This window comes from Phytophthora cinnamomi, assembly GCF_018691715.1.
Source record: "Phytophthora cinnamomi strain GKB4 chromosome Unknown Contig26, whole genome shotgun sequence".
Lineage (NCBI taxonomy): Eukaryota > Oomycota > Peronosporomycetes > Peronosporales > Peronosporaceae > Phytophthora > Phytophthora cinnamomi.
In genome coordinates, this window is record NW_027150959.1 from 94467 (window position 1) to 116600 (window position 22134).

Below are 22134 nucleotides of genomic sequence, written 5' to 3' on the forward strand. Positions count from 1 at the left end.
AGGGGCTTTAGGGATTGCAGTTGAGGGACCGATGCCCTGGAAGTTAGACCCCCCGTTGTTGTACCATGCCACTTTGCATCGAAGGCGAGTGGCTGAAAGTGAATTACGGGGAGCCCACGCTTCCCGAATTGAATATCACGAACGCGAGTGGACACCCCGGGCAAGGGTTTAAACAAACCGAACTTTGAAGAGGTCATCCCATCTACAAATTGTTCTAATGTCGTACCTTGATGGTGCGGTGCTGCGATGATTTCGTGAACTGGGACTTGCGAATTCACCGAGACAGTTGTCGGGCGGCTGCTGAAGCCATTCCCACTACTGTGCGCAGTACGAACCACCCGTGAACCACTTGGTCCTGAATTATTGTTGAGCGTGGGCACCACCCCATTGACTGTGCTGGTTGTCGCCGCTGATACCGGGTGGTACGTTTCCGCAAAAATGCGTTGCGAACGTGGTTGGGACGCGAGGGCCGCTAGGATCTAGCCACTGTGTTGCTGTTGAGCTATTGACAGCGCTGTCCGGGCCCGTTTGGTTGGAGGAGGAGCTATAGGATACACTGGAGGCCACAATTCTGCGTCCGATGGTAAATCAGGGACATTTTCTTCCTCTAAATAGTCATCGTCGTCATGCTGAGCTTCGAACATGGCACTTTGAACGGTTCTAAGCGAGGCTTCGGCTGCGTTGGGAATTGTTAACCTGCGAACAGTATGTGCAGTATGAGCTGACGACCGATGGTTAAACACTTCCGGTGGCGTACAAAAGGAGGGTCCAACGGACTCGGGAATGGGTCGTGCTCCTCCGTCCTTGAAGAAGGCATAGTCGACGGCGTGCTGCACGGGAAAAATCACTTCTAATCCAGACTTCGGGTCGATCCACTCTACGGGATCGCTGGCCTCAGGAAACATGTCGTTGTTGATGATGTCACGCAATATTTCATTTACATTGTTGGTGGCTGTGGTGCCATTGGTGCCCAGTATGCGATCTAATATTTTCTGATGGATGCCGGAAATTTCGGGTAAGCTCCAATCCGCTACAGGGGATTTTAGACTCCGGAGAAGAATTGCCACGACGGGTGCCCATCTAACAACGTTTGATTGTGCGACGCGATGGGTTCCTTCGGCAGTGTTAACCAGCACATCTTGTCCTCCGCACGCAACCACCTGTCCGCGAATCAACTGGTCGTTGTTGAACATCATCACTGGCGCCCGAATGAGCGGTGATGAATTGGTCTCGACTTCGTCTTTGGAACGGCCCATTCCAGGACTAGTTCTTGGGTGATCTTCCACTTGCGCTCGCGCTCCGAGCGTATACCATGCGACGTGTGACCTTGGCGTATAAATGCTCATCGATCGAGTGGTCCAAGCGTTCTGGAAGCAGCAACACGTACTTGACCGCCTGAAGCGAAGCGTAGCCGAAGGTGCCATTCATGTGGAGAAGAGGTTGAGCTTGGGCTAACGTTAGCGCGTGTTGGGTAGAGCGCACGTTTGCGAATGCCCCCTACAACTGATCTGACTTATCTACTGCCTACTCTAACATGGTGTCTCATGAAACTGCTGGGCTCTGAGGGTTCAAGTTACCGGTAGCACCACTCCTGAAAAATTCTTTTCCGCATCTCCAGCGGAAAACACACCATGTGCGCTGATAAAAAGTGCACATTTTATGCCTGTAGTTTCTGTATTGAAGTTCGTACGCTTGGTATTGTGGGTTTCAAAGACTTTGGCAAACCAGAGGCTATTTATCCCGATATAGGACCTCCAGACTAGCGAAGTACTTTGATGTAGCGAGGGTAAAATCCTAAAATGAGGTCAGGGGGTAGCAGCACTGCTCAATTTTAAACTACTTTTGTCGCTTTTCAGCTGTATATGTGCAATGGGTTCAAGCCTCAGCGAAGCCGCCCCACCTCGTACTTACTCTCGCATTCTATCTTCACACCCCACCTCAAATCCCACCCTCACTATGCCTACAACTACTACTTGCGTTGGCGAGCTATGTCATACTTGTACGTCTATGATGTCCCAAGTGCGTCTGTTTCGGAGCTATTTGAGCCGAAGTAAGAGACCCCACGCCGCTGGCACGCCCGTTTTCTCAAGAAGGGCGTAGGCAATGAGCCCAATCCAAGGTAGACGAGCTCACATTAGCCCCCGGAAGTTCTTGCCGCTGTAGAAGCGAACGCACAGGCCCATCAAACGTTTTCGATTGAGGAGTTGAGAGAGTTTGCTATGAAGTCCTACCCAACGGTCACCGCGGTCTCAACAGCTACGATATGCAGAGTTCTCCGTTTCGATCTCAATATGAGCAGAAAGGTGCTCTCCAACGCACTCGAGAGACTGCTCCTGCCGAAATTGAAATGTACCGTCATACACCTTACGGATTCCAAAAGCCAACTCCAAACTAAATATGTTTCTCTTTGTCATGGTGTAAATGTATAACGCTCGCTATCTAGCATATTGAGCCCTAGTATCTTGCATACCCACTGGCTGCAAAGCCACCTACTGATTTCGCTGCTGATTTAGGTTAAAATGTGGACCCCACAACTCCTACGGGTCCCACATTCTGTAACTTTCTGATAACTGTTGTGTTACCGTTCCCACCAAAATATGGACATGTGGTGTTCACGCGTAACGGTATCAACCGTGGGATCTTGTTCCATCAAGAACCTTTCTCAAACTGGCCAATCCACATCGCGTGGACGGCCCAGATAACCTTCTCGGCGCTGAGCGCCCACGCATGCGTCACAGTCATAATAAGTTTTGGTCGGTCGACCACAGACAACAGCAGCGGCGCACCACGTCCATGTCAGGACGCAGCCCTCCTCCTTCCACAGCACAGCGTGCTAGTGATCGCCCTAGGCGCTTTCCACCTCAGTGCAGGTACCACAGACGCCTAACAGGCTCTCGGTGCCCCAGTACTTCGCGGCGTATCGCCTCAGGCACGGGTCGCATCGCGAGAGGGCCCGATCTAGTCGCGCGATGGCCCAACCGCCGATACGGACCAACGACGAGCTCGTGGCGCGCTTTGAAGAAGGTGAAGTTGACGGCTACGAGGAGTCTCACACGTGTTGCGGAATCGAGGGGGTGGGTCACCCGTTTCGCCTCGCTTGCCGAGTCGCGGGGTCTCTTCTCGCGGGACATCGCCACATCGCGGGGATGGGACACCCGCGGCGAACCACTCTCCCAGCAGCGTCGTTAAGCCTCCGGCGCAGTTCCGGAATCCACCGTGGCGATGGGTGCTGGGCGCAACAGCAGTGAGCTCCATTGGGGACTCCGAATGTATTCCCGGATTGTTCTCTCGGCCTTGCCGAACTACGGGAGCCCACTGAACCGCGGTACTCGCAACGTCGTCGCCTCGACGTCCGCACAGACGGTTCTGGCATTACTTACGACTTGTATGAAGTATAGTCCGATCACCTCGTGGCGCAGGTGAACCCACCACCACGCTCTCAGCGCCCTGAACTCCGACCGTTGCTCTCCACCGGGCGCGCGGAGTACTAATTCCGGCTACGCGACCCGGTCGAGGCCGCGCGCCAAACCGCGACGCAGAACTTGACAAGTACCGCGAGCGTCTGCGATGACAGGGCCTGTGCCACTCCATGCCGCAGACACGGACGTCCTCGTCGTTATCAACCGGAGCGAGGACCTCACAGTGTATGAGGCTAAGTTCGAGCTCTGGGCTAAGGGCAGTCGTCTTCTGGCGTCGATTGAAAATCTTCGAGCAAGCCGCAGTGAAGTGGATGTTCGCGTTGAACGCCGACTACGCTTCGAGTACGCGAAGCTTCCCGCCAAGCACCACGTGCCTGCTGGCATCTAGTCTCATTCGCGAGTAGGTGCAGTTCATACCACGCTCCTCTGAGGACAACAAGTTCTCCTCATCGGGAGGGAGAGGGAGCTGTGGCTCACGGTCAGCCCCTGAGCGATGTAGCTGACCCAGCATCTTCCCGAGCTATTGTTGGGAAGCGCGGCTCGACCGACGTGCCGGCCGTGAACCCTCGGAGCGCTGGAGATCAAGCTGATCACAAGTGGCCACGACGTCTGGGCAGTCTTGGCGAGGGATACCTCAAACCACCACGAATTTTCTGCGTGCAGGTACCCTCGCCACTTTACCAGGTACGGGTTTTAACCCCGGCGCCGCCGCTTCTCCAGGACGCGCTCTACATGATAGAGGACGTTTTCTTGCTCGTCTGGCAGTGCCGGAGGCGAGCGCACCATCGCCGGATCGGCGACCACTGAACGAGGGAGGGGATCGCCAAATCCACCTTCGCCACGAGGATCTCCACGAACACGTCGGCAACGTTAATCACCGTCTATGTTGATGCTTTGATGACGTCGCAGCGCTGGAGCAGCGGGCGGATTGGACCCACGTTGCGGGTTAGGTATGAACCTCTTCCATGGTCTTAGGCAAGGTGCTCGTGACTTGAAATGGTCTGATGAAGCACGAGCGTAACTTCCTCTTGAAGACGGCTGACACTGGATGTGTAGGTAGGTTCTTTGCATTGAGCAACACCAAGACCCCGACCTCATAACTGCCAGCATTGCCTCTGTCTCTCGCATCCGCATTTTCCTTTTGCTTGTCTTAGCTCAAAGCCCTTGCGTCACGCTCGTGTCGTAAGAGTCTTAGACGCGTTGACAGGAAATCCCCAACCTGTCTACGTACACTCGCCGAGCTGACATCAGGAAGGCAATCGGCTAGGTCGGCCATCTCTCCCCCACCAAGCCCCGATCCACGCCGTGGTGGTGTCAACGGGACTCAAGGATGGCCCAGACCGTTAACGTAAAAAGATGTATGGTCTATAGAGGCATGGTCAGCATTGCTCAATGCAAACTCGACGAGCGGAAGCACTGCGCTCCAGCACTTCGAGTTTTAGCACAAATGCTGCGAAGGGTATCTTCCACGACGCGGTTCACCCGTTCCGTTTGACCGTCGGTCTGCGTGCGTCTACCGTAGACATGTCTAGTTTGGTGCCTAGCACCGCAAATACCGCACTCCAGAAGTGTCTCATAAACCAGGGTCTCCGCCCGAGACAATCAATTCCGGTAGCCCGTGTTGTCGAAACACGCGATACAAGAACAGCGTTGTTGTGCATTTACCATTAGAGGTATCCGGAACAGCCGCGAAATGGGTCATCTTGCTCAACCGATCCACGAAGTCCACGACACCCGTGTTGCCCGCTGCGTCTGCAGGCAGACCAAATGCGAAGACCATACTAATGGAACACCAGCTCCCCGAATGAATGGGCAACCATGCAAGCGTCATCGCCGTATGTGGTGATGACTGCACCCGTTGGCACGTCTCACACGGGCGCACACAGCCGCTGGTCCACTTGTATTTTTTCGGCCACCAGTAGAGGACACTCACGAACTATAGGTCTTTTCACGGCCAAGATGACCGCTCAGCGGGATGTCATGTACCTCATAGAGGATTCGACACTTCAAATCCGTGTCATGAGGGATAGCCACGCGGAAGGTTATCCTCGGACCCCGTGTTGTAAAACAACAGGTCGCCTGTATCGGGCCTGGTGTATGCCCGTCACTGGCTTACATCTAGCTATCGAGGAAGTGTCTTGTTCTCAGTAAGACAAAGAACTAAGATTATGTCCGATGTAGATTCAACTCTGATTTAATATTAGACCGGGGCGCAAGCCCTTAGGACAAATGTGAGCCACTCAAACAAAGGTCGACAGCTGATTGGCTGAAAGCAGGGTCTGGCTTCCCCACCTTAGAGCCAATCAGAGGATGACGAGTCAGCACACGCTAGTCGTGTGCCGACCATGCCTACTTATGCAATATCGGAAAGATGTCTAGCTACATATGTAAATGGAGGGCCCATTACATCACCCTCCTCTCAAGACAGCACTCACGAGACGTGAGTGCAAGCGGGGAAATTCTTGGAAAATGAGATGTCAGTTGGCGCGGCGTTAACCGGGAGGTCAACCCCGTCGAGGCGTGCTGAGCGTTGTTGAGTGCAAACTCGGCAAGGGGTAAGAACTTTCTCCAACTCGCGAAAGAAGTTGCGTAACTCCGAAGAACATCCTCGAGGACCCTGTTGACCCGCTCTGTCTGGCCATCCGTCTCCGGATGGGCCGCCGTCGACATCGAAAGCTTCGTCCTCAAAAGCTGGAAGAGGGCGGTCCAGAACGCGGACGTTAACCGCGGGTCACGATCGGAGATGATTGACTCCGGCAAGCCGTGGTGGCGAAATACGCAATCGACGAAATGCACCGCGGTCTCAGCCGCGGTGACCGTATCTCTCACGAGGGTGAGATGCACGAAAACCAAGACGCCTTTCCGACCGTCGGTATCGGGAGGGAGCCCGATGGCAAAGTCCATGGAACCTGAGCGCCAGGCCTCAGTTGCGATCGGCAGCGGGTGCAGGGGCGCTTTGGACGACTTGGACGGCTTCGCTCGTTGGCAGGTCTCACAAGTGCGTACCCACTTACGCACCCATGTGTACATGCGGGGCCAGTAAAAATCGCGGGATACTGCCGCGAAGGTCTTCTCGCGGCCCAAGTGTGCGCCATGGGACTATCATGGAACTCGTGAATGATGCGAGCTCGCAGATCGTCATCGTTGGGCACGACGACTCGCGAAGCATCGAAACGATCGATGTTGTAGTACAACAGATCACCGCCAAGATGGTAGCGGTCGATCTGGTTGCGCGTATTGCGCGACAGAGCTCCCAGTATCTCGTCACTGGTAGAGCGGAAGTACGCCAAGATATTGCGCAGAGTGCATCGTCTGTTTACGCCGCGACGATCTCACCGCGCAAATCTATCTCGGGAGACACAGACGTCAGGTTGATACCTGACGCCGCGCACACAGTGGAGTGATCATCACCTTCATCCTCGTCGTCAATCACTTGGCGACCCAACAGACACGAGGATCGTAATCGGGTCGCCGAGACAGCGCGTCGGCGAGGATATAGTTCTTGCCCGGCTTGCAGTGCACGATGAAGTTGTACTCGGCAAAGAACGGCAACCAGCGCGCCATACGCTGGGATAGATGCGGCGACTTCATCGCTGTCCGCAGCGATGCATGATTTGTGTACACGGCGAATGCCTGCTCGCCCAGCAGATACGCTCTGAATTTTACCGCATCGCAAGGAGCTCCCTGTCGTGTACGGGGTAGTTGCGCTTAGCCGGTTTTATCTGTCGTGACTGGTAACTCACGACTCGCTCGTGACCTTCATTGTCGAACTGCATGAGCGCGCACTCGATAGCGAAATCGATAGCGTCAGACACAACGTGGTAAGGCTTCGAATCGTCCGGGAGCATCAGTATTGGCGCAGACGCCAAGCTCTTCTTCAACGAGTCGAATGCGGCTTGGTGCTCGGGACGCCAGGACCACGTGGTGTATTTCTTCAACAGGGACGATAGAGGCTGGATCAGTCCGGCGTAGTCTTTCGTGTATTTGTGCAGATAGTTCGCGAGACCCAGCCACTGACGGAGCTCAGTGGGGCTTGTGGGCGTAGGCCATGAGCAAATGGACGAAACCTTCTCCGGGTCAGCTCGTACTCCCTTCTTGCTCACGTAACAGCCGAGCACCGGAATCTCCGGTGCACAAAATACACACTTATTGAGGTTGGCGTACAGTTTGTTCTCTCTCATCACTTGAAAGACTCGTCTCAAGTGCCGGATATGGACTTCGACCACGCTGAGACCATCCTCAGCGCGACTGTGGACGAAAATATCGTCGAAGTAACTCGGCGCGAAGTCGCGAAGTGGGCGAATCACGTGAGAAACCATGCGATTGAACGTGGCGGGTGCGTTCTTCAGACCTTGGGGCATGACGAGTCACTCCCATAGCATTCCGCTGCTCTGGGAGTACTGACGGCCGTAAGAGGGATGTGACTCTCGCGCATCAGTGTCTGATAAAAACCATCGGTCAGGTCGATCGCACTGAAGATGACGCTGCCCGACATGGAGTCCAGTACCGTGTCCTCGCGGGGGATCGGGGTCTGTGCCGGGATGGTGGCGTCGTTGAGCTTGCTGAAGGCGTGGACGATGCGCCAACCACCCGTGGCCTTCTTCACACAGAAAGGTCGGACTCGATTGTGGGGAGGTACTCTCGCGGACGTGACCGGCTTTCCGGTGAACTTCGAAGAAGTCGTCAAAGCCATTGACTTGATCGGCGGCAGCGGCCACTGCCGTGTCACGCAATACTTCGCGCGGGGAGCGAGGTCTATCTCGTGGCGAACGCCACGATCCGCTGATAGAACAGCAGCGATCTTGTCTAGGAAGACATCAGCAAACTAGCGTGCTGTCTCGTTGACCGGGTTACCAGACGCCTTTAGAGCTTCCCAAGATTGCGCGGCGAAGCGGTCCTCGCGCGCTTACTTTGGTTTAGCGCTCGTTGGTCTTGAAGATGCGTAGTCGAGATCAACAGAGTCGATCTCGTGGGGAACCAAGTCAGCGTCGGTGATCAGACAGACTTACTCGATGTCCCCGGCCTTAAGGTCTCGGAGGAACTTCTTCCAGGAGAGGCCTGGGAGGCTGGTGATGGACTTGGCGTCGCGAGGTGGGCTCGCGACTTCGATGACGCGCGTATGGCTGGGAGCGCCGTCCGCATAGTCGATTGTGCGGTCGGTCCTGGAGTGGAAAAGCGACACTCCGGCGAGGATTCAATCGTCGCCGCGACCTGCGGGAGGTCTTTGTGCGTCTCGATCCCCTGCTCGAGACTGAGGTGTCGCTCCCGCTGAACGATGATACACCATCCTCTAGGCGCGAGAGCGCGTCCTCGACCGCGCCGGTCGCGCGCGGTGGTAACTGCGGACCAACCGCGGCATCGTCGTACGGGAGCCGCTGCTCCACCGCCTCAGTAGCATCTGGGAGCCGCAACTCGACCGCCTTGGTAGTACGCGGGAGCCATTGCGCAACCGCCACGTTCTTCATCCGCGAGAAGCGCGGATGCTCGCTTGCTTGTCTCTCACGCGCGCCCTCCCGCGCGTGTTCTTCTACGTCTTCGCCAGTCTACAGCACTGCGTAGGGCGTGCAGAGAGGGCCATCGCTCGTTCTGTGCACAATGTGCGTCGCGGACGCCCCGGCCACGACTGTGACGTGGGGCCAGTCTCTTGGTGCAACCACGAGATGTGTGAATACCTCGCTCACGTCGATGTCTTGGGGACGCTTGACTGAACGAGCCAGCCGGTCGAGCTGGGGCTGATACCGGGCCAACCATGGAATGCCCAGGATACAGTCAAACGCGTAATTCATCTCGATCACGAGAAAATCGTCGTTGTTGTGAAAGCCGGCGAACGTGTACGGCGATGAGATCTCGCGCCGCGCAGCGTGGCGAGCCTTTCCGTCAGCAAGCTTCATTACCATCTTGCCCGGACCATTCCGGACGCGAACACTATCGGGGAGCACCGACAGACACGACGCGCGGAAGAAGTTGTTCGTCGAGCCTGAATCCAGGAGTGCGCGGAGAGGTCGCCGGTCGCCGGCGACAAGCAGACTGACGATGATCAGTTTCGAGTCGCCACTGGCAGTGGTGTCATTGAAGTGTGCGTGAAGCATGGGGGGGGGGGGGGGGGCTAGGAGGTCGGTCTGCCACCGGTGGACTCGGACCTCCGTTCCAACCAGAAGGGCACCCGCCCATATTGGTCCCGGCCGTTTTTTTGTTGTGCGGCCAGGGTTGCCTCGCCGGACGTGGAATGCTCCACGTAGGTAATGACGGGAGCCGGCGCGCGGCACTCCGCCGCGCGATGTCCAGGCGTCCGGCACCGGAAGCAAACCATCGGACGGTCGTCTCGTCTGCTTCGTCTTCGCCTCGAGGGCGGCCACTGCTGACGCTGTTACGCCTCAACAGCGTCGATCTCCATGGGTTCAGGACCCGGCTGACTAGTCTCTGTGGGGGTTTGGCCTTGCATACGACGATGTCACTACGTAGTCCTCGCGTAACGCGAGGGCGAAAGTTTCTTCCAGTGTCGCCGGTTCAGCCCGCGTAAGACAGTATCGCGTCATGCTTTCGCGCATCCTGGATACGAAGCCATGGACTTGGGACGCCGTGTCGACCGGCTTCGTGACGATGCACGAAGCGAGATGGCGCGTGTTCTGGACATTGTCGTGCATGGACATCTTGCCTTGCTTGAGGGTGAATAACGTCGTCCGAACGCGTGACACGTCTTGTGCTTGTTCCAATGCGAGACGAAGGTCACTCTGGAGTGTCTCCAGAGTCGAGAACGCGTGTTAGTCGACGACAAGCTTGACGAGGGCCCATTCCTTGGCCTTGCCGGAGAGGCGGGATAGTAGAAAGTTTACTTTGGCTGACGGCGCCTCGATTAACCTCGAGACGGTAGCGATATCAATCTCTCTGAACCAGCGGTTCAGAAGAAGACGATCTGGGCCCGTCGCAGAATATGAAGAGTCTCCATCTTCACGGCGTCGTTCCGTGAGGGTTGCGAGGGAGTTGGTACTCGCCGCTTTGCTTCGACGAGCTCGTGGACCATGAACGCTTGGATGGCTTGGCGATGCTGGTCGGGGGTCGCTGAGATCAGCAGCGACGTGACGACCACTTCTCCTGACACCGCCGCAAGGCGGTGGAGCGCCTGCCACTCGATCGGCGGGAGATTGGGGAAGGCTGCATGCTCCAGCGTCATGGCTGGAGATCCGGCGGGTTGGTTCTCACTCATCTCGAACTTGGTCATGGGAAGGGCTACGAAGTTCTACCAGGTGTAACGGGCATGGTGTATGCCCGTCACCGGCTTACACCTAGCTATCGAGGAAGCGTCTTGTTCTCAGTAAGACTGAGAACTAAATATTAAGTCCGATGTAAATCCAACTCTGATTTATTATTAGACCGGGGCGCGAGCCTTTAGGGCTAATGTGAGCCACTCAAACAAAGGCCGACAGCTGATTGGCTGAAAGCAGGGTCTGGCTCCCCCACCTTTTAGTCAATCAGAGGATGACGAGTCACCACACGTTAGTCGTGTGCCGACCATGCCTACTTATGTAATATCAGAAATATGTCTAGCTACTTATGTAAATGGAGGGCCCATTACACCGCCATCGAGGGTGTAACGATGTAGTCGCTCGCGAGCAGCCGCCCCGCCAACTCAATGCCTGAGCCTTTGAACTCCGTGCTCCCCAGATCCTTCAACAGCGCGACACAAGTGTCATTCTTGGTGGTAGTGTTGAACTTGTTAAAAGCATGAACGATACGGCACTTGCCGTTCGGCTTTCTGACGCAGAAGGTAGGCATGGAGTTCGGAGTCTTACTCGCACTTCATCTTATAAGGAAAGCGTCGTGCAAATCTTGCGTCTTGTATGGATTTTTTCATGCTGACTGCACGATGTTTTCCCTGCATGCACAAAAGCTCGCATACAGAACCCAAGTCGATTGCCCGAAATGCAATCATTCACTGGGAAACGCCGTGCTGTTTGCACGAAGTATTAACCCATCTGTCCGACTGGCAGAAACCATCGAATGGATTGACTCAAGTACAACTTTGAACTTTTAGCACCCACCTAACGTATTCTATGACAACTTTTCCAGCCTCCGTTCGCTTCTTTTCCCCGAAGAAGACGAGAATGACAGCTGATTTCTTACCTTGGCTAATAACAGGCCTGTCGAATCGAGTGAATTATGCGCTCTGCGGATTTCCACATAAGTGATAAAACTATCAATGACTCTCATCAACCATTAAAGCTCCGCGAGACGAACTTGCATTGCTCTTGTAGATATGTCGTGCTTGTTTAGTACATTCTCCTCCACACCTGCGCTGCCAGATCACGCGAAGAGTTCCCAGTCGGAAGGATGAGTCCTTCCGGTACTCGGTGAAAGCTTCCTCCTCAGTGCCGACGCTGAAGAGAGAGAGAGAGGGGGGGGTAACATCAGAGACAGAACGTTCAATTTCACCTTCTAGATTTGCTGAACGACAACTGCAAAATATTGAGCGAGCACGGATGTACCTCCATGGCCTCTGTTGTCATCACGGATCCACGAATATGTCGTTTAAGACCATCCCTAAGCTGTTTAGGGAGACCTCTTCTCATCTATTCGATTTCAGCCTTATAATGCGCTGTGTGACCATGATACCAACGTAAGGAGGGGTTCCCATCGGGCAAATGCTGTCGTCTTGCTGAAACGTTGCCCAGCGGTAATCCCTCCTCACGTTGGTATCGTGATCACACTGGGAGTGCTGGCGAACACTACTTCCAAGAACGTAGCCTTCGCACTGCACCAACACACATGGGGCTCGTGGTTGGTGCTTTGGGGGAGCGATCCTGTACGCATTCTCTAGCTACACGAGTGAAGAGTCCCTTGTACAACTCTGCGGCGTCGCTGTCCCGGTAGGTTCCGGTAAAGTGATTCTCCTTGACGTACCACGCGTACTAACAGCCTTTTACCAAACGAGTCGGTGCTATCTCTCGAAATGGTATAGCTTTATCACGCTTGAAAACCGCGACTCCAGCATCGAGTGCGTGTTCATGCAGCCGTTGTTTGCCCCCACTGCTGCCGGTTGCAGCCATCGAAGGCTGGCAGCAGCTACGTGTTTGGTGTTTTTTGACGTAGTGTTGCCAGCACTCCCTCGACGCATGCATCCTGCCCTTCCAGCGCGACTAGTCGCTCACTTCAATGCAATTTCCAAACGGCCTCTTCAACTTTGAAACAGCATAGCAACGTTTCTACACGATGCTTCGTGTGATCTGCGCAAAGAAGTCTGTTTATCGATACATGTCCGTACAATTACCATCGAGCGTATTCATCTCCGGTATTCGAGTAATCGCAGCGCGTCACTCGCGATCCGCCGGAACATGAGAGCTTGCTGTCGCAGCCACAGGAGCACTCGGACACCATGGAGCAGGGGACCCACGGTGTGCGTGGAGCAGCTACGCCGCTACGGCCTGGATTGTTGCGCTGCCATCCGCTTCGAGGACGTGTCGTGGGCGCACCATCATCTTCAACTACGAGCTGCCGCGTAGTAACGACTTCAGCATGACTTCCCCATCGTCATGGCGCTGAGCCCGGGCATGGTCATGACGCTGGATGTGGCCTTCCGCCCCGCCAAGCTTCATGAGTACGACGATTTCGTGGGCTTCCACGTGCGCGTGATAGAGGGCTGAGTCGCGGCCGTCACTGGACGCTTCCAGGTGCCTGTTATCGCTCGCATCTCCGCGCTCAAAGTGGAGATTCCGTACCGCGTGGATTTCGGCTTCTGCCCGACCAAAGGGGCGACGCTGCGGAGCTTCACAACCGCGGGCAGATGGACGCCTTGTTCGACAGGAAGGTGCCGGCAGGGGGGGGGCATGGCAGTCTGTTTGCGGTTTAGCCAGAGGCTGGGAGGGTCAACGCAGGTGTCCGTATAGAACTTACAGGGAGCTTCTGGCCTAGGAGTGCGTCGGTTGATGTCGCGGCTGCTGCCTGCGCTGTGACAATAAGAGTGGAGGCTAGCGTGCGTGGAAATATGTGTGCTAAAATCATATTTGCTGTTAATTTACTCTTCGTATAGCCCGATACTAACCAATCCTTTGCGCCGTCCCAAACGCTTGTGGATATCATGAAGATCAGTGGGATTGGCAAGTTCACGCACCTCTCGCCCTCGGAGCCAGAGCTAAATGTTGGTCTAGCGCCGGACGATGCACCTAACACGAGTCACACATCGACGGAGATGGAGTTGATTTTGCGAAATTGCTCGCTTGTCCGCGCCTGTTTCAATATCGACAATCTGGAGAGCGACCGTGACCCGCGCCGCGTTTCGCACGTCTTAGAGCGTGTTCGCTACGCAGCGGGAGATTAAGATGGCACACAAAATGGATCCGTCGCCACCTCCGGGTTGTTCGCTACGCTGAGCAGGAGCGGGATCATTATGACCAATTATACACCGATTCAAGCAGATCATTCCTCACCACTAGGATGCATCAAGCAGCAGTGCCTTCTCCCACCACGCTTGTCCCCGCCGCAGAAGCAAGGCGCAGCTAGTGCTGTGTTTGTAGCCTCGTCAGTACACGAAGATCTATCGCCAGCTGCAGAAAGCCAAGGCCCACAACCCACGTTTGTAGCGTTCGCTCAAATTGTGTTCGCGACACCAGCTTCAACCCAAACGCTCCACAGCACACACCAACCCATGCAGGCGCATCCAATGGCATCATCGTGTCCTAAAGCTGCGTCTACTCGCGGGAAGAGAGCTAGACCCTGCGCAAAGCAGAGAATGCAATCTATCGCTGCGCCCAAGCAACAGAACACAAAAACAAGCAGATGTTTGCTTGGACGGAAGATGCGGCTGGCAGTTTGATGCGAACCTGCGTTGATACACGAAGCATCGCTTTCAGGGAACTCGGAACGCTAAACAGCTTGCTGCTTCCTGGCTCATGGTCGCTGCACAAACCAGCAACGACTCGGGGTTGGAGGTGTCTCTATACCAGTGCGAGTCAAAAGTATGTGCCTGTCAGTTAAAATCTTCAATCTGGATGGCTCATTGCTCGTCGTGTCTGTCATGGTTTTTGTTGAAACGCATGCACAAACAATATACTGCTTATCGGGTCACGTCTGACGAAACTCATAATGCTACGGGGAGACCTCTGAAGGCGCCTTCGTCCTATGACACAACGTGTGAGCACTGGGACGATCGCGCTGGTACGGGTTCAGACCCATTCTTCTCGAGCGATGCTACAGAGATCGAGGAGGCTGCAGATATCGCTGCAGATTTCGATACGGAGGAAACCATGGATACTTCCAAACCACAAACGGATGGAGGTAGTACACGGGCAAACGAAACCGGGAGAAGGCAGCAGCAACTGAGGGCATGAGGGCTATTGGCGAGGTGCTGAATAATGCTGCTGACGCGTTTAAGGTTGCCAGGACGCAAGCCGCTGACGACCGAAACGCCAAGTTATTAATCTGGCTCCATGAGATTACGGAAATGCTGAAAGCGCAAACTCGGGCATTCAGTACTCTCTTACAGCACTTGACAAATCAAAATGCCAATCTTAACAACTACTTGCCTTCTACAATCTGAGGTTTAGTCGCAGATAATTTTGGTTATGCATTCCCGCTATATCTTTCCAATCTCGCGCTGCCTTGCATCCTGAATTTCATCGGTATTAATAACGTCGACTTCATCTTCCACAAACCGAGGAATGCTTGCAGAGTTTCGGTAGAAAACCATGAGGTTATCCAAAACAACCGTGGCAACTACAAAATCAGCAGATGCGTGAGGTGTTTCTTGGCTCATAACGCCTTGAAGCATTCTAATTCTTCCTTTCCAAATTCCAAACGCACTCTCGACCGGTATTTGTGTCCTTGAGCGACGGAAATTCAAAGTTCGTTGACGATACGATAGACTATCTCCTACTTCCGGTTCGTCGCAAGGCACTACGAAGCCAGGAAGCAAACCATAACCTGCATCACCAATAAAATGAGTTCCAGCTGGAATGGTATTGTAGACGGTACGCCTAATGACGCTATACTTCCTGCATTTGCTGTCAGACGAGTACCCAGGTCGCACTTCAGCAACTAGAAATAAGCTGTCAGTGGTAACGATAGCCTTACATTTAATGAGGGGTAGCATTTCCTACAATATAATCCATCAAATTATCAGGGCGGTCAGTTCCAATCATAGAGCCGTCCACGGCACCAACAACACCAGGGTATCCTTGTTGCACTCCAAAGCCGTCTCCTATTGCTTCCCAGTCTCGACGTTCGCGTGGAAACGAAATGACACGTTTGACCGCTCCCTCCAAACGCCAACAACCTCGGTTGTACTCTCCTTCACGTAGCTTCACGACATACCATCGCAGCACCCATTTCACGGTACCCTCCCACCGACTCGGCTGAGTCCACGTCCTCGACAGTAGTTCGCTGGAACTGCTCCGCGGCGAAGTCAGTTAAGGCGAATACCTGAAACCCCAGATTCAGAGGCAGGAAGCACTCATTGTAGGGGTGCGTAACCGGTCGCGGAGCCACCAGGCACGCCAAGGCTCTTCTTCCGGCCACTCGCTTCTCAAAAGATTGTTTCTTCGTTTTTACTTCAGCGAATTTAACGCCATGGTCACGCAAATGGTAGGCAATTCGTAGGAAAGTCACAAGTCACTCTCGTGCAGAGAACATTCTCTTGGAACCAACCTTCATAGCTACCTGACTATTGCTTAGGCTCGAAGTGCAAGACAGTGACAGTGAATACTTGCGTATTCTTGGACATGGTGGATCTTCAGATTCCTGACCCCAAAGAGCCGCGACCTGAGCGACAGTTGAGCATGTTGCGACCAAAACAACCTCCTCCTCTTCTAACCTGGCAGCCATCTTTAGCTACCCTGACCCGTATCCACCTACAGAAGCAGGAGACAAAAAGGCACAACTATCTCCCGTTGTCACGTTGTAAGACGTGCAATTTTGTAAATCAAGAGACGAAAACCTCCAATTGAAAGTGGCATCTCCATCTCCAGCTGCGTTGCGAACACGCTCTTAGTGGCATCACAGAAGCTGAATCAACAACTGCCGCAAAGGGACACTACACTGCTCAGTCCGGTCCAGCCGTAGCATGACTGTGAAAGTAAAATATATAGTAGTGTTCAGACGTCGTTGCTGCCGGTGGAGTATGCGTGTAAGTGAGTAGTTTTGCTTTGATTCTGCAGGTAATTTATCGATTGATAACAGACTTGTATCCTTTTCATTCTCCAGCGTCGAAGGAAGACGGAATCGAGCGCGGTCAAGAACTTTCACGGCGACAGTCTAGTATTTCCTGGTTGTTGCCAAATATGAAACGACCGAGTCAGGCGCCGTGAAGTGACCGCCAGGAGTAGCAGCGGTCCGTTGGCACCGCTACTGTCCGCGTCTGTGACCTGGAGGCAGTTGACGACTGCTCCTGCCGCTGTCTCTTGCTCGAAGCGAAAGAGACACCAGGAACTCGAACGAGCTCCGGTTCGGGAGCGTTCTGTTTGCTGCACCAGCCGCGGCTGAACCGAAATCTCCGCTGCTGCATTGGACAATACCAACCGTCTAGCGACATATCGCTCCTCGTCATCTAAAGTCCGCGAGAAAGAAGATGAAGAACGCGCTACACTGGTATTTTTCAAAAAACAAACGTATTGATCAAGATAGGTTCGACTGAACTTGGATAAATGGAGTCTATACTAGATCCTTCGCTAGTTTCTGTTTCTTTTCTTTCAGAATTGCGATTTCCTCTGCAAGTACTTCACGAATTCTTGGGTTAGCCTCGCCATCGCGGCATTCATAAAGATATCTGATTCGATCGCCCAGAAAAGTGTGTCCTTCCGTGCAGCACGCTTTTCTTCTCGCTCCAGCCTTTACTGTATGTATTGGGCTCGGTTAGCTTCTTTGATCTCCAAAATACGTACGTTACGCTCTGCGTGTGTGTTGCAAGAGCAAGCCTCCACGACTGATTTCCAAAGTCCCGAAATGCTTCAGCAGCGTCATTTCGCTTCTTGCGGTTAGGGTCTGATTCAGTTTACGTTACGTTCTATGAGTGTTCTCGTAGTATACGTCTTCAGGCAGATCACGATTCACAGGATCAACCAGTTTACGTTTTGTCTGCAGGTGCAAGTGGATGTACAGAGCATCCAGCCGTCTATTACAGTACTTGTAGAAGTACTCGTCGTTGGTCCCAGACACAGTAAAGCGGATGTGGGCCGGACAGCAAGCTCCATGGGAAGACGCCCAAATTTGACGTAGCCGCTTCGCTGAGTGCTTCGCTGTGCTCGCAGAGTTGATGCAGGTGGGGTCCAACACAGGGTGGGTCGAACCAAAGCTATCAAATTCCTCAACGGGTGTTCTATCTAAGAATGCAGCACAGACGGCCTACCCAAACCGCTCCTCCGCGGACACGGATGCACCCAGATCATCACGCGGACGTTGGACAAAACGAGCAATAAATCGAGCAGGCTCGCGATTGGAGAACAGGATATTAACGAGTCTGGACACTAAATCTATTTCGACTCGGGCTCGTTGCGCTGGTGCATGTTGTCTGCAAAAAAATATCTGGTAGATCTTGTCATTCCCCCGTCCGTTTAGCAATCAGCAACAACAAGGCAGATTTTGGTTTGCTGTTCTATCTTTTGATACCGCAGGCAGATCAAAAGTTACGCAGTTCGGGTACTGTTGTTGGCGTAGGTGCCATCTCCCTGACTGAGGTAATGGCTGGTGCGTCTACCTCTTTTTCACCAAGCTTCACCTTCTTCATTTCCCAAGTAAAATCTACGAAACTCAACTCTGTACTATTAGCAGACTTGGGGAAAAACTTAAATTAATGCAGTAAAAGGATACGTTTCATTTATGTTGGCATACCTTTATTTTTGCGGCAGTTATGGATTTCAACCGGCTTCTTCTCATTCGCATCTACACTGACGATGATAACAAGCATAGGGGACGTGGATGAAAGTTTCCGGAGCATGTGTACCTAGACTAAAGATTACACGTACAGCAAATATGTCAGATTTGAGTGTAGCTAGGGATGCAAATTAGATAACAAATAGAAAAATGCTATAAAGTTTCTACAATAGATGTGTTGTACTGTCTACGTGGCCCTAGTTCATGTATCCTTGTAGGCATCGCCATTCCTGATCATTCCAGCACTTGCCATGAGCCTCAGCAACAACAACAGTAGCAACAACAGTAGCAACAACAGCAACAACAGCAGAAGAACGAAGCGTACCTTTTTCCTGCTGTTGCGAGATTATCGCTGATATACGCGACCAGCCCGACGCCAAGAGTCGACGCTGCGACGAACTGACCCGTCAAGTCAACATGCTCCAGGTCTCCCTCCGCCGCCTTGTTCGTGACGGCCCCGAGCTCGACCGCGCCGACGACTACGATGCCGATACTGAAGATGACGGCAACCAACGCACCCCGGAGATTGTCGCGCCATGGACGAGTCGAAATCTGAGTCAGATTCTGATTCTGATCAATTCAGCCAATCATTGGACGGTAAAGAAGGAGTCATACCTATCAGACGAACGGTTCGATTTCTGATCGGGGATGCTTCCTAGAACAATCCTCTCGACCGCTCCTCGGATAGCGATTAAGGCGGACCGAAGTAGCTTTTACATAACCGTGATATTGGCGTTGTTTTGCGTGTTTTTTTCTTTACTGTAAAATAACGGTTAGTTTTCTATTTGTTCGCTAGTCTGTATTTTGGGTGACTTCCAAAATTGAAACATGAGGTGTAGCAAGTGGTGAACAGATCGTATTTGTGCGTTGTTTGGTTCACAGCATGTGACGAGTTTGTGGCATGCTTGTGCGTGTTCAGCCCTCCAATAACATCGCAAACCTGCGGAAGAAAACACAATGATTAACTCAGGCAAAGAAGTTCATTACAGAATTTCCAGTCAACCACGAGAAACCACGAGTATATTTTAACATGGTCCGCTACGCCCACGCCCTCGCCATATTCCAAGCAGCGCAAAGACACCAAGAGCGCCACCAAAACCAGAATCGGGTAAAGACGTTAATAGCGCTCGTGCGTATTCGTATCACATTGAGAGAGCGGAATTACCTGACTGTAAATGTGCTGATTTCTTCGTCTGAGAGTCCTTGGTATGTGATGGACGAAGCGCAAGATGGCAGCGCATTCCTAGTGGCAGTTTCGTTACCTGTGAAGGAGTTCGACTTGCTGCTGGCAGCATTTTCGCGGCATTACATTGTCAAGAGCGAACCAGGTAAACGGGGACGACCTGCTCGCCTTCTCAACAAAAACAATATTCTTGCATGTATCTTACATTTTTTACACGGCAGAGGTGGAGGCTAAAACATTGGGCGAATTGTTTGGAGTACTGCCAGCGACTTTATCACGGGTACTAAAGCATGCTGAAGCAGCCTTAGCCAAGGCGCTTCGGGATCTTCCTGCAGCTCGAATTTGCTGGCCGTCCTTCGCGGAACAGCAGCAATGGGCTGCAAGTGTTGCGGTGAAGCCTCTCATCTGAGGTTGCGTTTGCGTTGCCGACGGTAAAAATTATCGGGTTTATGCTCCAACAGCCAGCGACTTGCAGAACGCGTACTTCAACAGTAAGAATTTGTTGTTGTAGTTGCTAGTGCTGTTGTTGTTTCTAGCGCTTATGACTTTTTTTTTCACGATGGCTGCATGCAGTGAAGGTAACAAGCGTATTATGTTACGGGTTTGATGGAACTTTGATCTGGGGCCGTCACAACTTCCCGGGGTCTTGGGATGACGGCGAGATGAGGCGTCGCCTGCGATCCCGTCTTGCAGACCATAATAAAACGCTTGAAAACGGTTGTTGTGCAACCGATTCTGCCTTTCCTGTAAACAACGCGCTTACCGGGAAAATCATCACGCCACTGATAGATGGCGATCTAGAATACGCGAGTCAAGCTTGCAGACTCGGTCTTATAGCAATGCGTAATTCAATAACGGCAATTCGACAAGCTGCAGAGTGGGGGATGGGCTGTGCCTCGAAGGTGTACAGGCAATTGCTTTTGCCCCTTCCTTTCAACCCCGAACGACGTGGATTACGACTGGAGAACATCTATCACTTGTACAATATCCGAGTGCGAACGACAGGTATTAGTCAGATTAGAAGCGTCTATATGCAATAAAAGAGATCGATCAACCAGCTAATTCTTCCCGATTGACAACGCTTCATGAAAATATTAGTGCAAAATGCTTGAAATGCAAGAGAGCATAGCTCAATTATTGGTGTAGCCACGAATGAAAATGCAAAAAAAATTAAGCGCCTTGGAGACGCTGCTACTACGAGCTACTCATTTGATGCACTTGGCGGAGGTACAGAGAACACCGGTTATAGTGGAGGTGTTTGGTCACCAACTCCCGAAGCCCTCTTATAGATTTATTGCTGTTATAAGACGGGAACCTATCATTTAACATACAAACTACTATTCCGCATGGGGTAGGTGGAGAGGAATCCTATCATTGTAACATACGAACTATTATTGCGCATGACAACAACCTATCATTTTACCATACACACTAGTATTCCGTATGAAAGTACGAGGAGGTCTGGCACTTAGAGGTGACTGTCACTCTCCTGGTGGCGTAGATAACGCTGGTGTCCCGCAATCCTTGGGCAAATATATCTGGAGCTGTTGCACCACTACTAGTGCCTCGCCGTGCGAAAGCACTGTCACTCGAAGACTACTTGCTTGTGTCGTCTCTCGCTCGGGGTTGTTCTCAACAGCACCTTCAACAGCGACGTAGCTCGGCGTGCTCAACGGATCCAATAAATCTAATCTAGATATCAGCAGTTCTAGATCTCCATGCTCCGTTTCTCTAGTCGGTTCACTGTCACGCTCTAGGCTAGCGTTCGTGTTCGCTGAAACAATCCTAGTACGAAGCAGTGTCGAATTGTCGCCTCCTAAAAGCGTTCAACGCGATGGAGTTTGTTCTTTTCGTAAAGAGCGAGGTGCTGACGCGACGACACCATTGTTGTACTCCTGCTAGATTGTGAGCCCCTTGTCCCCCACTCCTCTTACAATGTGTGCTTTTGGTTTGGCGAGGGAGCTCTCTTACACTCTTACAACCTAATAGCCGGTTTGACTTGATTGGAGCAACGCCCCCTATAATGAAACGAGCTTCTTGACTTTTTACTCTGTTTTACAGCTTCGTGTACCCTTTTTACAGGACACAACTGACCTTATTAGAAAGCAGGTTAGGGCGGTCATTTTATCATTCAATGCACTAGAGCAATTTCGATCGAAATTTACCTCTCTATTGGAACTTCAACAATCAGATGTTAGACGCTTCAAACAGTGGTTCGGCAGAACCTCCTGGTGCGAATGATTCAACTGCCACTAAACTGAAGTCAATTTTTAAGAAACCCAGAAAGTACCCTTTTGTATCAGGCACCAAAGGATTGCGTCCTGACCCGACGCTTTAGCTACGACTTAGCCGTGACGATTTAGATCGCGTACCCACCCCTTCAGCTCGGTCGACCCTGAATAGTGTTGAGGGGCACTGTGATTTAGTGGATATTACATCAAATGCGACAGCGATGGCGCTCGTAAGAAGTCGGTAAAAACCTTGGATGGGTACACGATGTGTATCTGATCCCACCTGATAAATGAAGACTGAATTTGCACGAAAAGCATCAGTACATTTTTGAAGCCCTCCACCGTGCGCGTCGAGGGGCCGCCAAGGTAGTGGTCATCTCCGTCGCCCCCTGCGCGCAACGGCAGCATATGCGTTGCGTGGTTATGGTGTGGGGTATCGTCACGG

General features: G+C 52.7%; 4 protein-coding genes across 5 annotated transcripts; 2 read left to right on the forward strand and 2 right to left on the reverse strand.

Annotated features, from left to right (window-relative positions):
• Positions 1–3567: 3567 nt before the first annotated feature.
• Positions 3568–3807, forward strand: IUM83_08596 (uncharacterized protein; the record flags this gene model as incomplete). Its single annotated transcript, XM_067932978.1, has 1 exon — positions 3568–3807. The coding sequence occupies one exon, from the start codon at positions 3568–3570 to the stop codon at positions 3805–3807; it is 240 nt and encodes a 79-aa protein (XP_067794175.1).
• A 9139-nt stretch (positions 3808–12946) lies between these two features.
• Positions 12947–18917, forward strand: IUM83_08597 (uncharacterized protein; the record flags this gene model as incomplete). The annotated part of the gene is made up of 2 exons (XM_067932979.1): positions 12947–13036; positions 18645–18917. 2 exons carry the CDS (start codon positions 12947–12949, stop codon positions 18915–18917), a joined length of 363 nt encoding a protein of 120 aa, XP_067794105.1.
• IUM83_08598 (uncharacterized protein) lies at positions 13006–13415 on the reverse strand (the record flags this gene model as incomplete). The annotated part of the gene is made up of 2 exons (XM_067932980.1): positions 13006–13248; positions 13308–13415. 2 exons carry the CDS (start codon positions 13413–13415, stop codon positions 13006–13008), a joined length of 351 nt encoding a protein of 116 aa, XP_067794077.1.
• IUM83_08599 (uncharacterized protein) lies at positions 18478–22097 on the reverse strand (the record flags this gene model as incomplete). Of its 2 annotated transcripts, none has more annotated exons than XM_067932981.1 (4): positions 18478–18505; positions 18601–18768; positions 18891–18913; positions 22014–22097. In XM_067932981.1, the coding sequence occupies 4 exons, from the start codon at positions 22095–22097 to the stop codon at positions 18478–18480; spliced, it is 303 nt and encodes a 100-aa protein (XP_067794104.1). The 2 variants fall into 2 exon arrangements, with proteins under 2 accessions (XP_067794104.1, XP_067794103.1); XM_067932982.1 differs by having other exon boundaries at positions 18478–18520.
• Between the last annotated feature and the right edge of the window lie 37 nt (positions 22098–22134).